Here is a 17,584-nt window from a genome sequence, read left to right as displayed (position 1 = left end):
ACACCCAAGTATTTTCCAGTTGACTTCATGCTTAACAAAGGCTCCAAGAAACTAGCCCATCCTGTCCTCTGTCTTCCTGGACTTGGACTTTTTCAGAGGTCAGGTAACAATTCACACCACTATTTTACCCCAGGAGGAACTCTGGCATGGTGCCTCAGCCAGTGCATCCTCTGGGATCTGAAACAGCCATTCTACCATCTTCCTCCTCATTTCTCCTTGGTCATCACCCCAAAGTGAGGCCCCTTCCTGACACATCTATCATTTTCTCATCTCTCCAAACATCTCCTCTAACCACCTCCCAATACTATACCTGTGGAGAAAGAAATGACATGTGCTCTTTGATGTGAGAACCTGTTTATTAAAAAGAAGAAACTTCAAAACTACACGTACATGATCATGTGTTATTGCTGGTTAGTTTCAAACACAGAAGAGAGGTTTCTCTGGTCACTGTCATCTCTTCTTCCCCACATAGGGCAAACAATGAAATCTCAAATTAGTAGTCAAGGTACTGAAAAAATATTATTTTGCTTCTGTTTTTAAAACCATAAAATCTCTCAGTGAAAGTTTATTTTCTGTGGGTTGGGAAAGGGAAAAGGAGGACATGATATACAAAAGTTAACAAATGTTTCAAAGTATATCTAATACACTTAATTTTCTCCAACAGCATTAAAATATCCTTCCTTGTCCAGTTTTTTACCTTACCCAGCCAGACCTACACACGGGAAGTTTATATCCAAAAGCAGATGGACTCTGTTTCTCTGCCTATGAAAATCTTATTTACAGTGTTGTATATTTCACACGGTGACCTCATATCTGGAACCCATTCCTCTCCCCATCTGCAAAGAACAACTGTTCTCACATGTCGGGGGAGGCTCTGGCTGTGGAGTCTCATGATGTCACAGGCCAGGAGGAATCACTTACCAACTCCTGGGAATGAGAATTGTTATATTGATCAGATTTTTGTTTTGTTTTAATGTCAGCAAAAAGTCACTTCAAAAGCAAAAGTTAAAAGCAAAAAGAAACACCGTGGCAGAATATTGTTCTTACCCAGTTTTATCCCTATATAGGTATAATTATGCAATGAAAATTCTAAGCTAATTTCCTCTCAAATTATAACAACTGAGATTCCCTCTCACTTTTCTTCAAAAGACACTATCTTGATCTTTACACAAAAAATAAATACTTATTCAACATAAATTTATTAAGCATCAGCCAAGTGCTAGGCTCACATTTTCATATAAGCCATGTGGCAATATTTCTATGCTAATCTAAGAATTATGAAACAAACTTAAAGAATAACTGGCCCTACCTCCTTCTTCAGCCTTGTTACCTGATACCTGCCTTAGATACATCACCAAGGAGACAAAGCTGCCTTCCTCTACACTGTTTCACAAGCTCATGTTTTCATTAGTGCAACTGCATCGCCATATCTCCTTCCCACACACGTATCACTTATCTGCTAAGCCCAAACTATCATCCTCAATACCTACCAAAGATGTTATCTCCTAAAACAGACCTCTCCAGAACTCCACTCTTTTCCCCCAGCATCTTCCCATACACCTGGTCACCCTTCTATCTGAGCACCTGCCACTTCAACCCCAAACCATCAGCTGACATGACTCCCTCCCTCTACATGACTGCCTCCCTCTATTGGGCTGAAAGCTCTAAGGACCAAAACACACTCTCATCCACGGTCCTCTCCAGAGCAACCATGCAATAAGTACCTAAGGTTAACTGTTCTAGGCTCACAGGGAATGTGCAATGAATATTTACTCCGTCAAACCACTGAACTAGCCTGTGAACACATTTTGTAAACTGTAAGACAATCAACAAATACTATCTATTACTCTTCACTGTTTTCTTCCCAATCTTATCCATTTTTCTCAGTCATTCAGCATCTTTGTGCTTCAGGCAAAATGAACTATTACACGTTTGACATATCCAAACCCTACTTCCCACTTCTGCCTTAGTATCTCATACCAGTACCTCCACTTAGAAAGTTCTCCTGCTGGGTTGGGGATATAGCTCAGTTGGTAGAGTGCTTGCCTTGGAAGCACAAAGCCCTGGGTTCGATCCCCAGCACCACAAAAAAAAAAAAAAAGAAAGAAAGAAAGAAAGAAAGAAAGAAAAGAAAGTTCTCCTGCTTACTCAAACCCTCTCTTCATTTACTCAAACTGCCCAAGGCCTGGCTGTGCAGGGCCCACCCATATCCCTTCCCATAAAGCATCCCCAGGCAACAACACTGAAGCAAGGGCTCCCTTCTCTCAAGTCCCAGAGCACTGGGCCTACCACTGTCCTGTGGTGCTTGCCACTTCTAAATGCACTGCAGGTCTAAGAAGCAGTAAACCCTGCACCAATGATGAGACCATCTCAAAGCACCCAGCACAGACAGGAAATGGCCGAATGAACAACTGATTGCTTCGGTTCCACATACTCGGGAAATAACCTGTCAGTAGTTTTAGGCACCTGTATGAGTGCTCCTCTCTTCAAGCCTTCTGAAACTGCCTCCTTGGACATGTAGGTTTCAAATATGCTCTTTTTCTTCCCTCGCATGGACTTGTTCTTTGACTTTTTGTCACCTGGCGAAGCACCGAAACCATGTGGACCAACCACAGCGGGGACACCTAGAAACACGAGGCAGCAATCAGCTCTCTCCTCAAACATCTCTGTATTTTTAAAACTGAAGATATTACACTTATTATCATCATCATCATCATTATTATTTTCAAAGAAAAACCACAGAATGAAATTCTTTGATGATGAATTCAGTCACAAAAAGGAAAGAATGGGTAAGGAAACATGAAAAAATAAATAAATAAATACACAGATGAGACCTTAGCTTTAAACAAGCACCACAACACGCATGGAACAAAATCTAAAAAATTGGTTTAGTATGCCTTGCTGTTTATAGATACAAACTTTTAAAAATAGGAAGTGGTTATTAAAAGATGGTCCCTTTTCTGGAGAAAATTAAAAGGTTGTGCACAATATAATAATGAATTAAGACAACAAGAAACCACACCTAATTCTAGAATAAATAACATGGAAGAACAGTCAATAGTTCACCAGAAGAATTAGTCCCCTCATCCCAAAAGCTGCCCTCCACCTCCACACCCGCTCCTCTCAGATTTCAGCTCTCCCGTAGCCAGGGCAGACTCCATTTTCTTGTGCTACCTCTTGGGGTCCCTAGGGGCCGGAGGTTTAATCTGTAGTCAGGATGGGTCATTACTGGTTCCAGGGATTCCTCTTCTCTCCAGATCCAGGGGAGCCTCCACTGCTCAGCTCAGAGTTCTTCCCGTCTGAAGCAGCTCAGTTGTCACCAGCTGAAACCAAAGACATCCCGTGAGTGGACAGAGGTCAACCTGCAACCTCTTCTGCCATCCCAGAAATTTAGTACTTTGGTGTACTTGGTTGGCAAAGGCAATATGGTGCCCTCCTGGGTCCTGGTGTCACATTTTCCTGAGCAGTTCATCAAGCATACCATCTGTGCTGAGCTTCTTTCCAAACCTTCACAAGGACACAAATCCAAAGGAGCACTTCAATTAAATCTCCATAAATAGGGCAACTGAGGTAGAAAATAAGGAACTATGCTGTATTAATCAGGTTAAGAAACGCACAAAAATAGAAGGAAATGTGGTTTGAGAGATGGTAAAAAAGGTTTAGAATCTAAAAACTGTAATGGAATAGGTACTAAAACGGCTCAAGATGTGGCATTTACTAAGTTTAACCTGGTGGAATATATCTCTTCCAATAAAGCATCCCTAAGTAGTTAGCTTAGGATCCTAAGGATCCTGCTGTCAAATCTCGGAGCACTTTATCTATGCCAGTCTTATCATCTCTAAAGGTACTTAATTTATTTATTAAATCGTATCAGTGAATTCCTTATAATTCATCCATAAAACCTAATTCACTGCCATAATTTGACATCCCAAATTATGAAGGAAACCCCAGACGGTTCACAAGCTTTCAAATATGGCAATAATTATAATTAGAAGTCTATTCCCCTATTCTTACCTGCCATCACCTCAAACCAGTTATCTAATAAAAAGTCAGGCAGTCACATCTAAAGCATATAAGAGCAACTAACTACCTGGGTCAGCAGGCTGGAAGCTGCAGCCTTGCGGCAGGTACCTGGCTTTCTACCTGGATAATGAATACGCCACCAGTTTCACATTTTAGTCTCTGCTAGCTACCATCCCAGGGGTCAAATCTATATTTGCAAACTTCCAAAATCCTGGGGACAGCCTACTTTCCCATAAAATAGATCATGACATTGCTCTGAACACTAGCTTCCACTTCCTTCAAATGGTCCCCACACATCCTTCACAAAAATGATATGATTTTTCATTAACCTAATACTAATTCTGGAGAAGAAATGACAAAGATAACAGACCACTTGGTGGTACATGAAATGATTAGGAGATAGAGTAACCCAACTTCAAGGAGAGTGTGAAACAGATGGCCTTCCAGACACAGCAAGGAAATAGCAAAGGCACAGCAAGGGGTCCAGACTGTTCAAGCGTTAATCCAGAAGCCCTCACCCTTCGTTAACTCAACAAATTCTTCTGCAAAGCACTGTACTGGGCAGAATGAGGGATAAAAGGTCATTAGGTTTGGGGGTGGCATATGTTTTCCCAGTATTTTCTGTACTTTTTTTTTTTTAATTTTTATTGGTACATTATAATTATACATATAGTGGGATTGTTACATATTTGTACATGCACACAATATAACCATATAATTTGGTCTATTTTGTTCTGCAGGATATCCCTTTCCTGTTCCTCTTCCCTTCCCCTGGCCCCTTTCTCTAATTTACTGTTCTCCCTCCCATGTCCATAAGACCCACCTCACCTTTTTTTTTCTTTTTCTCTTTTTCTCTCTAGATTTCACATATTAAAAAAAAAAGATGACCCCAGAGTTTCTGAATTTGGCTTATTTCACTTAATATAATATTCTCAAGTTCCATCTATTTTCCTTCAATTAACATAATTTCATTCTTATGACTGAATAAAACTCCATTGTGTATACATGCCACCTTTTAGAGGCCATTAGGCTTTTTAAATCATATTGAAATAATAATACAGTACCATATGGACAAATGTACACATGATGGGAAGGAAAGGATATCTCTAGGTCAGGGAATCTAAAAGAATTTGGGGAAGGATTTCAAGGCAGAACTGAGTGTGAGAGATGCCTACTCCTGGCAAAATGAAACAAAAATAGAAATAAAGAGGGCTCAGGCAGATTCTTATATTAACAACCTTGGATTAATATAGAATGAATTACTAGGATAGGTCCCACCTATACAAAGGGAGGTAGTGACCAGTTGGGTTTTTCAAAGGCATTAGGAAATTTCTAAAGCATTAACGAGCAGAAGAGAAGAACAACAGATCAGAGTTGCTTCAGGAAAAATCAACCTGGTCAAGAGCTCAGATTCTAACAGATTTGAGAAAGAGCAGCAGCAGCTACACCTTAGGAAAGAATAAAAGACATGGGCAAAGGGAAGGAGGGTTGCACTGGAGTTATGCAAACAGACATTGAAAAGAGGCCCTTGAAAGTGACCCCAAGCATGCACTAGCACATCTGGCAACCAGGAAGATATGGAGAGAGCCAGCACATGGCAACCCAGTAGGTTCCACCCAGGAGGCCAGGAGACAAGAAACATCACTGTGTTAGAGAAGATGATAATCCACCTGGAGTGCTGCATACCTCCACCAAATACTTGGAAGGGGAACATAACTGACAGACAGAAATTAGCCTGTCATTTGCATGTGGATGCTCAGAGTGGTCAAGAACATATGAGTATGCTGAAACAGAGGAGGATCTAGGACCAAGGACAATTCAGCAATGTTCCCTTCCCCACACATAGTTGCATAGGTCCACAGACCCTGGAGAAGACCCCGGCACTCCTATTTCAACAAAACTGGAGTTGGCGTAATGTTGAGAGTTAAAAGTACAGAATAAAACAAAGAAGCTAATAAAGACAAAGAAAAAAAAAAAAAAAAAACAGGATCAGGTATTATAAAAACAAGGGAGACAGAACTTCCAAAGGAGGACTGATACATAATCAGGGTTTGTTCCCACCAGTGAGTAAGAACACAAATAATGACAGTCTTGGGTGGAGCAAAGTGTTGGGGACAAACTGTCATTGATCCAAAAGCAAGAACCAGAATTGAGAACCATATATCAATGCTGATGAGGGGAGAAATTAAAAATTCAGAGGAGTTACTGCCAGTTCTATGAAATGAGGATAAAGAGATCTTGACTCAAATGTTCCTAGGTCAGCAGCATCTGTACCTTTCCTCCACACAGATACCCCAGCTTGTGTGATTTCCACCTCACTCATCTCTAGCTCAGACAAGGGAATGTTGGATCAGGTCCATCTTTCAAACCCCAGTGGCTCCCACAGTACCCAAGATAGTAGAGATGTCCAACAGCCACTCCCTACATGGACAGATGAGTGCTTCCATGAAAAAACAATAACAAGTGCAGCAGGGTCATTCAGGAAACCACATTAAAAACAAGGCAGGAAAGAATGGGAAAAGAACACAAGACCCAAGTAGCCAAGTTAGCAAGAACAGGGCAGACAACTGGGCATGGAAATGAACCCCACCTTTGGGTACCGAAGCACTGGAATGAAACAGGAAGATTAGTATTTAAGATACTAAGTGGATGATCAGACAACCTTCCCTCCCCTGTGACATTGTTGTAAAGGCCCACTAACACTGGAGAATCCTAGGCACTCTTCCCCTGACACACACAAAGCACAAGTCAATTTCCAATTCTCACCAACTTCCAGAACAAGGGCCATTGATATAGTGCCCAGCTGTCCATTGGTTCCTGGAGAGGGACTCCCACCATGGAAATAGTTAGACATTACAAAGAGCTGGGATGGGGCTAGGATGAACAGGCAGTAATGGGCAATGTGTCAGATGATACAAAAAGATGGGTATGACAAGGAATGGGGAAATTACCAGACTTGAGGGAAAAAACCTGAAGAAAGCACCTAAGAGAAAGAAGTGGTGTCCTGAGACTCCAAACCTGGCACATGCACAGTGTGGTAGGTTTATATTTTTAAATAAATGCAGCTGATCTGGGACAGAAATCAGGTTCCAACAAATGCACACTATGGGACTAATAAGCACCAGGGCCAGGAGTACAGGGGCGAACCACACACCTGTGGTCAAAACTTGAAAAAGCAAAGTCCTGCAAGTGCCACACTGGCAGGACCCGCGAGTGAGAGCGTCCTAGAACTGCTGTACCTCATCACTGTCTTAGCCAAATCTCAGCCCTAAGGAGCAGCAAGAGAAGAAGAAATTTATGAACCTGGGCAGTGGAGGAAACTAAAGAGAAAAGTCAAAAGGCAGGTTTAAAGAGAAAGATTGGGTCTATTCAGAAGCTAAGGAGCCAAGGAAAGCAAGAGATGGAAAATCAAGTAAAAGAAGGTTTAACTGACAGAAAGAAGGGAAAAAAGGGAAAGGGAAGTAAAACAAATCTCACTGAAATTAGAAAAACAATTGACAAATCAGTAAAAAACACATGGGTTAATCGACAAGTAGCGTTAACTATTAAACATAATCTAAGTAATAACTAATAGATTTCTATTTCAGAACATGTACTGAAATAAATTTGAATAAAATTTACATGTTTAAAAATGAGGGACACAGTGGGAAAGCTGAAAAGGGAAGAGGCAGAGGAAAGAATGTCAAGAATGAGTGAACCGGAGCTGGGGTTGTGGCTCAGTGGTAGAGTGCTTTCCTAGCATGTGTGAGGCCCTGGGTCCCAGTCTCAGCACCACATATAAATAATGAAATAAAGGTCCATCAACATCTAAAAAAATTTTTTTAATTAAAAAGTCAAAAATTAGAAAAAAGAATGAGTAAACAAAGAATTTGACAAATATTATTCCCCCAAAACAAAAACAATACAACAAGAAAACAACAGAAACTGTCAAAAACATTTAAAAATCTAGATACTGACTGAAAACACAAAACAATCGGAGCAGTTGGTTTGGGAAATTTTACCGAAAATTAGTAAGAACAGAGGAAGTGTGTGGTGTTTCAGACTGGGGCTCCTACCACCCCACACGCACTCTCAATTTCTTGGGGTGGAAGTCCTACTAGTGTGGGGCAAGCTGTGAAAACTGGCAGCTCCACTGCCAGAGGAAGTTAAGTTTATTTGGAGAAGAACAAGAATTCCATGCCTGGGGCACTGTCAAGAACAACACTGATTCCAAGGACAAAAAGTCAGGGAAGGCCAATACCACAACTAACCTGAGTTTGCAATACAGTCAGGGAAAGTGACAGATCAGCAGACCAAGGAGAAATTTAACAAGGAGAGCCAAGGAATAAGACAGGCAAAGTGGGCCTTGTTCAAAAATCAGCTCTCCCCTGCTGGCCTGGAAGACTGCTTGCACAAGCTGCAAACTTGAAGGAGAGAAACCAGGGGACCCCAAAGAGCTACTCATCCCTAGAAGAAGGTAAGGCCTTGCAAATGTAGGGGGGGGGAAAAAAAACTAAGGAAACTGCCTGAACTTTGAAATGTACTCCCCAAGCCTCATAAGAACCATTGACAAAGGATGGGAGCCTCATTGTCTTCAAGGAATTTAAACACAACCCCTAACCAATCACAGGCTAACCACTAAGATATGCTGACATGGGGCAACTACTTGAAAGTCAGGCAGAAAAAAGGAAGCCACAGGGTAGGAGAAACAGACTCCAAGTAATTAAACAAACTGAGCAACCACCTCCAACTCAGGAAATCGGAAAACAAAATATATTATCAAAATTGTCCAGCTTACACACACACACACACACACACACAAACACAAATTATAAGATGCAAAGAAACTGAAAAGAGTGACCCATATATATACACAGGGAGGGAAATGTAGTTTCATAGAAACTATCCGGAGAGGAGCAAAGATTTTTAACATAGCTAACAAAGACATCAAAGCAGTTATTATAAATATGAACAAGGAACTAAAGGAACCATTTTTAAAGTGATGATGACAATGACTCATCAACAAAGAGAAATTATTAAAAAAAAAAAAAAAAGAACCAAATGGAAATTCCAAACTGAAAGATACAATGATTGAACTAAAAAATTCATTAGAGGCACTCAATAGTAGATTTGAACTTATAGAATAGATAATCAATAAAAATAAATATAGATTGCTGGGTACAGTGGTGCATGTCTATAATCCCAGCAACTCCGTAGCAAGTTCAAGAACAGTTTCAGTAACTTAGCAAGGCCTTAAGCAACCTAGCGAGACCGGTCTCAAAATTAAAAATAAAAAGGGCTGGGGATGTAGCTCAGTGGTAAAGCACTCCCAAGTTTAATCCCCAGTACCAAAAACAACTAAAAAATGAATTTTTTTAAAAAATTTCAAAATCAGGAACTGTATGAGTTTCACTGTGGTTTTTGGAATTTATGATGTGTAACTATTGACTTATTTTAAGCCTCACCAGCCCTTTGCCCTTTGTACCCACGTCTGAACAAGCTGATAAGGTCGTCCATATGCACCCCGCTACATTTGGCCCCAGAAGCAAATTCAAACTTTGCAAATCCCCAGCAGAAACGAAGTAACTTCTCCCCATCTCCTAGCCATTATGAATGCCTAATCTACCCTTGGCTTTACTGATCCTACTGTCCACGCCGCCTCCCACCCACAGCAGAAGTCTTTTTCTTTTAACTAGAGCATTATGATTATTCATAGTATTTGAGTTCATTTTGACAAATTCATGCATGCAGAGAATTTTATTTCAATCCCCTTTCCCCCCCTTTCCCTTTCCTCTTCCCTCTCCCATTCTCTCTCCTCTATTGATCTACTTTTCACTCTTTTTTTATTGGTATTTTCTATATATACATATAGGTGAAATTATTTTTGGTACGTTTATATATTTATACACCATGCCATTGTTAAATTCATTCCATATTTCTACTCCTTTCCCTTCTTTCCTCCCTCTCTCACAGTCTCCTTCTACTCTACTATCTTATACCTTTATGATATCCAATCTTCTCCCCTGCTACCTTCGTTTCCCTTGTTTTGCATTAGCTTCCAATGTAAGAGAAAACATTTGACTTTTGATTTTCTGAGTCTGGCTTTTTTCACTTAGCGTGATTTTTTCAATTTTTGTCCATTTACCAGCAAATGTCATTATTTCATTCTTCTTTATGGCTGAGTAAAACTCCATTGTGTATATATAACACATTTTCTTGATCCCATGCATCTGTTGATGAGAATCTGGGTTGATTCCATACTTTGAGAATTGTGCTGCTATAAACGCTGAAGTGGCTGTATTGCTATGGTATGCCGATTTTAGTTCTTTTGGATAAAAACTGTACAGTAAGAGAGCTGGGTCATATGGTGGTTTCATTCCTAGTTTTTTGAGGAATTTCCACACTGCTTTTCACAGTGGCTATAGTAACTTGCAGTCCCACCAGCAATGTATGAATATACCTTTTCCCCCACATCCTTCTTGTCAGCATTTATTATTGTAATGTTCTTAAAAATTGTCATTCTGACTGGGGTAAGATGAAATCTTAGTGTACTTTTGATTTTTCATTTCCCTAATTGATAGAGATGTTGAACAGTTTGTCATACATTTGTTGGTCATTTTTATTTGTTCTTTGGACAGATTTCTATTTTGTTCTTCAGTCCATTTATTAATCAGGATTTTGAAGGGTTTCATTTGGTTTTTTTGGCCTTAAGTTTTTTGAGTTTGTTATATATTCTGGATAATCCCATCAGAGTAGCAGGCAAAGATTTTCTCTCATTCTGCAGGATCTCTCTTCACTCTTAATCATTTCCTTTGATGTGCAGAAACTTTTAAATTTGATGGCATTCCACTTTTTGATTCTTGGTTTTATTTCTTGAGTTTTAGGGGACTTGTTCAGGAAATCGGTGCCTGTACCTATATGATGGAAAGTTGACCCTATGTTTTCTTCTAACAATTGCAAGGTTTCTGGTATAATTCCTGTCTTTGATCCATTATGATTTAACTTCTGTGCGGGTGAAAGATAGGGATCTACTTTCATTCTTCTACATATGGATATCCAGTTTTCCCAGCACCATTTGTTAAAAAGGTTGCCTTTTTCCAACGTATATTTTTGGCACCTTTATCAAGTATCAAGTGGCTATTTTTAGGTTTGTCTCAATGTCTTCTATTCTATTCCAGTGGTCTTTATGTCTATTTTGATGCCAGTACCATGCTGGTTTTGTTACTATAGTTCTGTTTTGTAATTTGAGATTGGGTATTGTGATGCCTCATGCATCGCTTTTCTTGTTCTGAATTGCTTTGGCTCTTCTACATTTCTGATTCTTCCAAATGAATTTAAGGACTAATTTTTCTAGTTCTGTGAAGAATTTCATTGGTATCTGGATGGAGATTGCGTTGAATGTGTATACTGCTATTGGTAGTATGGCCATTTTGACAAAATCAATTTTGCCTATTCATAAACATGGGAAGTCTTTCCATCTATTGAGGTTTTCTTAATTTCTTTCTTCAGTGTTCTATAGTTTTCATTGTAGAGTTCTTTAACTTCCCTGGTTAGATAAATTCCCAGATTTTTTTGTAAGGTTATTATGAAAAGGACAGTTTTCCTATTTTTTTTCTTAACTGGAGTATTAAAATGTTATTGATCTATGAGTGATGATCTTGTATCCTGCTACTTTGCTAAGTTTATTTATCAGCTCTAGGAGTCTCTTGAGTAATAAATTTTCTCTCAAATTCTCTTTGTATATGGAGTGCTTTGAACATAAAAATCCTATCTGTTAACCTCCACAGGGTGACCACGGAACAGGAATGAAAGAGGGGATATCTATATAAACCTTACAGAAATTAAAAGGATTAAAAGGGGATATAATTAACAACTTTATGCCAATTAGACAACTTTGATGAACTGGGCAAATTCCTAGAAAGATCCAAATTACTAAAACTGACTCACGAAAAAACAGAAAAATCTGAATAGACATATAACAAGAAAGTGAATTTGTAACTTAAAAAAAAGTTCAGGATCAGATGGCTTCACTGGTGAGTTCTACCAAACGCTAAAAGAAAAAATAATGCCAATTCTTTAAAACTCTTCCAGAAAATAAGGAAAATTCATCTTATGAGGTATTATCCAGACAACACCAAAGGTGTCACAAGAAAAAAAAACTGTTTTAACATATAAGATAGTTCATATTTTTAAAATTTCTTCTTGATTCAGCTTATTCATTTGTCTTTCTATAGAAATTCATTAATTTCATGTAAAGTTTAAAGGTAGGGACAGAATGTGGTCCAAAATATCCTCTTTGGTTGTCTTAATACCAATAACCATGATGTTCTTCTTTCTACAATGATGGAAACTTTGTGTGTCTTTGTTACCCAATATGTGCCCACTGGTCACATCTTTTGAGCTTTTTAAAGAGTGGTTAGTGTAACTGAAACACTGCCCTGAAAAACAGCCATGTGTGAAACACTTGTTATTTCATTTTTATTCTCATAGGACATTTTCTCAGGTTTCAGAATTCTAGACCGTGGATTATTTTCTCTCAGTACTCTTAAGTTGTCATTCCGTTGTCTTACAGCCTCCCCTGTTTCCTATGAGAAGTCAGGCATAGTTCTAATTGTTTTGTTTTTGTTTTTGTTTTTAATTTTTAGTTGTCAACGGACCTTTATTTTATTTATTTATATGTGGTTCTGAGAATCGAACCCAGTGCCTCACACATGCTAGGTAAGAGCTCTGCCACTGAGCCACGACCCAGTCAGGTCTAACTGTTAATTCTCTTAAAGTATACCATTTCCTGTCCCTTGGAAGAGATTTTTTTTCTTTGGTTTTCTGCGGACTTACCACAGTATACAAGTATGGACTGCTTTTTCTCCTGTGTGATGGAAATAAGGCTTCTTGAATCTGTTGCTTGATAATTTTTATCAATTTAGGAAAGTTTTCAGTCATTCTCTCTACAGATATTACTCCTACCCATTCTCCTTTAACCCTGTCAGGACTCAATCACACACTTTTGATCTCCTCAATACATCTGTGTCCTTCAATCTTCTCAGTCTTCTCCATCCTTTTTTTCTCTGAATCTTGTCAATTCTCTAATTCTCCTTTCAGCTCTATTTCACCTTCTGTTAAACTATGTGCTAACTTCCTAATTTCAGTTATTTTCAAGCCTAGAGTTTTCATTTCATTTTTTTTCAAGCTTTCATTTCTCTTCTGAAAATGCTGAACCTTGTCTTTAATCTCTTTGAACAAGTACAACTATAGTTAAGTTTGTTCCTGAAAACTCTAATATCAACAGTCCCTATTGATCTACTATCTTCTGTTTCTGTTGATCATGTTTTGCCTAATTTTTTTAAATTATGGGCTGTATATACTTGCATGATTTCTGCAGAACAATTTGAGGCCTAATGTAATGTTGTTATCTGCTAGATAGGATTTGCATTTGCTTCTGCCAAGCACCTGAGACAGAAAACAAACTATAAACATATTTAAAGTGGAGCTACAATTCCTATGAGGTTCTGTCTACATCAGATTCACCCCTGCTTCTAGGTGCGGCCCTTCATGCTCCTAGTTCCAAATCAGAGTGATTCACCAGGACCATACACACCCCACATTAGAAGGGCCTGAGTTCTACTCCCTGTCCTTCTAACCCTAAGAAGCTATCAAATGCAATGCTCGGTTTTTCAGATGATCTTCCAAAAATCAGCAAATACCCACTAGAGAAGAACAGCTCCAAATACTAGCCTCATGTCCCTAAGCTTTTATTTTCTCCTAGATATTTGTCTCTCATTGCTTCTCAAATACCTTCGAGTAGTTTGGTAGGTGACAGGGAGCCGGCTTTTCTATTTGTTGTCTAAAGGAAGATTTATTTCCAGCTATTTTCTATCCCATAACTGAGGGCAGAAGTAGCAACCTCACTCTTTACTGAGTCTCAATGTCTTAAATTCCCAACTTCTTCCAATATAGACTGACTTTTCTCCCTGACAAAACTTCTCCATACCTACTCTCTCTTTCCTTTCTGTATCAGAGGCAAAAAATACCCTTAAATAATTACAACCTAACATCCCAATTCTGTTTTTTCTATCTACTCTAAAACTTTACCACCACATCCATTATTCTCTCCATAGTTGCCTTTCCTATAAAACACAAGCAAACCAAAAGCCTGGCCCTGCTCCCCTTTTGCCCACCTTAAGCCACCAGCTACCATTCCATTGCTCATTCCCCTCCCTCAGAAAGTTTGAAAATGTGATCTACACTCACCACCTCTATTTTCTCCCTTATGTCCTCTTTACTTCCCTTGAAATATGACTTTTACATTCATCTTTATAACAAAATTACATTTTTGGTATTGCTAGGGAGGAAGAGCCTCATTACTTAAATACTGGCATACTCTGAGACTGAGGAAGAGGAGGACATCTGTTTGCTTGGATTTTTTTATGTATGTGCAAGAAGTCACTGACAAACCCTTTACTTTTGTCCTCCAATATACCTCAGTCTCCTGGCTCTTCTAACTGTCTCTGAAATGGGGGACAGACTTTTGGGAAGAGAAAACTGGAGAAGTGACTGGTAAGGGGATGAGGTTCCAGTGTTTGTGTTTGGAGAAGGGAGAGGAGCAGAAGTTTTGCCCCAAAGCCACCATCATAAGAATGATGCAGGGTAGACAGCTAAAACATCCACAGAATTTCCCAGGTTGCCTAGCCAGAAAAAGGGGAAAGAGTCTGACTAACCACAGATGGCTGCCAGTGGCAGTCTAGAACAGGAGAATGCTGAAGAAAGGAATCCTCTAATTCCTATGAACACTGGACAAGTCTCAGACTGACCTTAACTCTTTCTCCCCCCTGTGGTGCTGGGGATTGAACCCAGGGCCTCGTGCTTACAAGCAAGCACTCTACCAACTCAGCTGTATCTCCTGCCCTGACCTTAACTCTGTTGGTGTTTAAAAAAGATTCAGTGCAGCATCATAATGGCTTAAAATTTTAACTGAGTTCAGTCCTCTTTTATGGAGGATAAAACTTACAGTCTGAACTTGAGGAAGGGTCTGGAAGTCAATAGCCAGTGAAATAAAAAACATCAGGATTCCTCAGAAGAATTTAATATAATTCAAGTCTAAACAGGAGACTCACTTAAGTCCAAGAATTTGAAGCTAACTTGGGCAACACAGCAAGGCATCCCCCCAAAAGAACAAAAATAAAATAAAATGAAGCAGACAATCCAAAATTATTTGACATACAAAAAAGAACCCTGAAAATGTAACTCTTGCTAAAATTAACACATCTCAACCTCCCAAACTTGAAATGACTCTGATGTTAGAGAAAGACTTTAAATCAGCCATGATAATATGTTCACTGAGGTAAAAGACAAGAAATTTGAAACGACTAAAAGTAATCTCAAAGAAATAAAAATTTAAAAAGAGAATTGTGATGCTAATAAACACATTACTTGACATTAAAAAGTCAGCGCGTAATCTTCACAGCTAAGTAGAAATAAAAGAATAAATTGTCAGTGAGGTTGAATTTTATCAATGGAACTATACAACCTGAAAAACAAAGATAAAAGATTGAACAAAAAGATGGAGTGAAGAGACTGGGGATATAGCTAGTCAGAAGCATGCACAAGGCCCGAGTTCAATGTCCAGCACCAAGAAAAAAAAACTGCACTGAGCATTATGGCCCTGCAGAACAATATCAGAAGGTCAAACATAAGGATAATCAGAGTTCCAAAAGTTAAGAAGTGAACAGGTCCCCAAAATTAATGAAATCATGACTGGAAACATCCCAGATTAGGTAAAATACATAAACTTATAGATTCAAGAAGCTAAGTAAAACCAGAAAACGAACACTTCAAAGAAAATTATCTTGCACGTCATAATCGAACTACTGAAAACCAAAGACACAAAGAAAATTTAAAGCAAAGGAAAATGACATCCTCCATAAAGAGGACACTGAATTCTATATTCGACAAAAATATCCTTCAGGAACAATGGCAAACTAGAAACATCTTCAAATAAAAGAGAAAATCCATCACCGGCAGAAATGACTAGAAGAAACACCAAAGGGAAATAAAACTGGAGCAAAAAGTAGGTACGCAGGAATGAATGTTAAGCATTTGGTATTCTTTTTTTTAAATACATTTTTTAGATGTTGATAGACCTTTATTTATTCATTTACTCATATGTGGTGCTGAGAACTGAACCCAGTGCCTCACACATGCTAGGCAAGCGCTCTACTGCAAAGCCACAACCCCAGCCCCAACATGTGGTATTCTTTAATGTACATAAATTATACCTCAATAAAATAGCTTAAAATTTCAAGGAAAATTACTTCTAACTTAGCATTCTACATGCAAGTAAAACTGACAATGGAGTAGAGAGGTAGAATAAAGACATTTTCAGAAGTGCAGACCTCAAAAAAATTTCATTTTTTTTCGAGGCTATTGTGAATGGGATAGTTTTCCTAATTTCTCTTTCTGAAGATTCATCACTTATGTATAAAAATGCGTTGGATTTATGGGCATTGATCTTGTAACCTGCTACTTTACTGAATTCACTTATGAGTTCTAAGAGTTTTCTGGTGGAATTTCCAGATTCCTCTAAATATATAATCATGTCATCAGCGAACAGGGATAGTTTGAGTTCTTCTTTTCCAATTCGTATCCCTTTAATTTCTTTGGTTTGTCTAATTGCTCTGGCCAGAGTCTCAAGAACGATGTTGAATAGAAGTGGTGATAGAGGGCATCCCTGCCTTGTTCCAGTTTTTAGGGGAATGCTCTCAGTTTTTCACCATTTAGAATGATATTAGCGATGGGCTTAGCATAGATGGCCTTTACAATGTTAAGGAATGTTCCCACTATCCCTATTTTTTCTAGTGTTTTGAGCATGAAGGGGTGCTGTATTTTATCAAATGCTTTTTCTGCATCTATTGAAATAATCATGTGATTCTTGACTTTAAGTCTATTGATATGGTGAATGACATTTATTGATTTCCTGATGTTGAACCAACCTTGCATCCCTGGGATGAAACCCACTTGATCATGGTGCACTATCTTTTTAATATGTTTTTGTATGCGATTTGCTAAAATTTTGTTGAGAATTTTTGCGTCGATGTTCATTAAGGATATTGGTCTCAAATTTTCTTTCCTTGATGAGTCTCTGTCTGGTTTAGGTATCAGTGTGATATTGGCTTCATAGAATGAGTTTGGGAGGGTTCCCTCCTCTTCTATTTTATGGAATACTTTGAGAAGTATTGGAATGAGCTCTTCTTTAAAGGTTTTGTAGAACTCGGTTGAGAACCCATCTGGTCCTGGACTTTTCTTTGTTGGTAGGCTTTTGATGACTTCTTCTATTTCAGTACTTGAAATTGGTCTATTTAAATTGTGTATGTCCTCCTCGTTCAGTTTAGGCAATTCATATGTCTCTAGAAACCTGTTGATGTCTTCAAGGTTTTCTGTTTTGTTGGAGTATAGATTTTCAAAATAGCTTCTAATTATGTTTTGTATTTCAATCCTGTCTGTTGTGATATTTCCTTGTTCATTCCGAATTTTAGTGATTTGGGTTTTCTCTCGTCTTCTCTTTGTTAGTGTGGCTAAAGGTTTATCA

At 38.6% G+C, this 17,584-nt stretch overlaps 1 protein-coding gene across 6 annotated transcripts in view; it reads right to left on the bottom strand.

Annotated features, from left to right (window-relative positions):
* The window catches only part of DIS3L2 (DIS3 like 3'-5' exoribonuclease 2), a 362,072-nt gene that overhangs the window by 304,022 nt on the left and 40,466 nt on the right, over positions 1-17,584 (bottom strand). For all 6 annotated transcript variants that reach the window (XM_079134845.1, XM_079134846.1, XM_079134843.1 and 3 more), the window contains exons 2-3: positions 3,175-3,323; positions 2,467-2,624 (exon numbers count right to left, since the gene is read on the bottom strand). In XM_079134845.1, the coding sequence (XP_078990971.1) occupies positions 2,467-2,624; positions 3,175-3,226 (210 nt within the window). In that variant the 5' untranslated portion in view covers positions 3,227-3,323. The remainder of the gene's footprint in view (positions 1-2,466; positions 2,625-3,174; positions 3,324-17,584) is intronic.

This window comes from Sciurus vulgaris (assembly GCF_902686455.1).
Source record: "Sciurus vulgaris genome assembly, chromosome: 3".
Classification (NCBI taxonomy): Eukaryota; Metazoa; Chordata; class Mammalia; order Rodentia; family Sciuridae; genus Sciurus; species Sciurus vulgaris.
The sequence above is the reverse complement of the archived record's forward strand: the minus strand, read 5'-3'. Positions and strand labels throughout refer to the sequence as shown.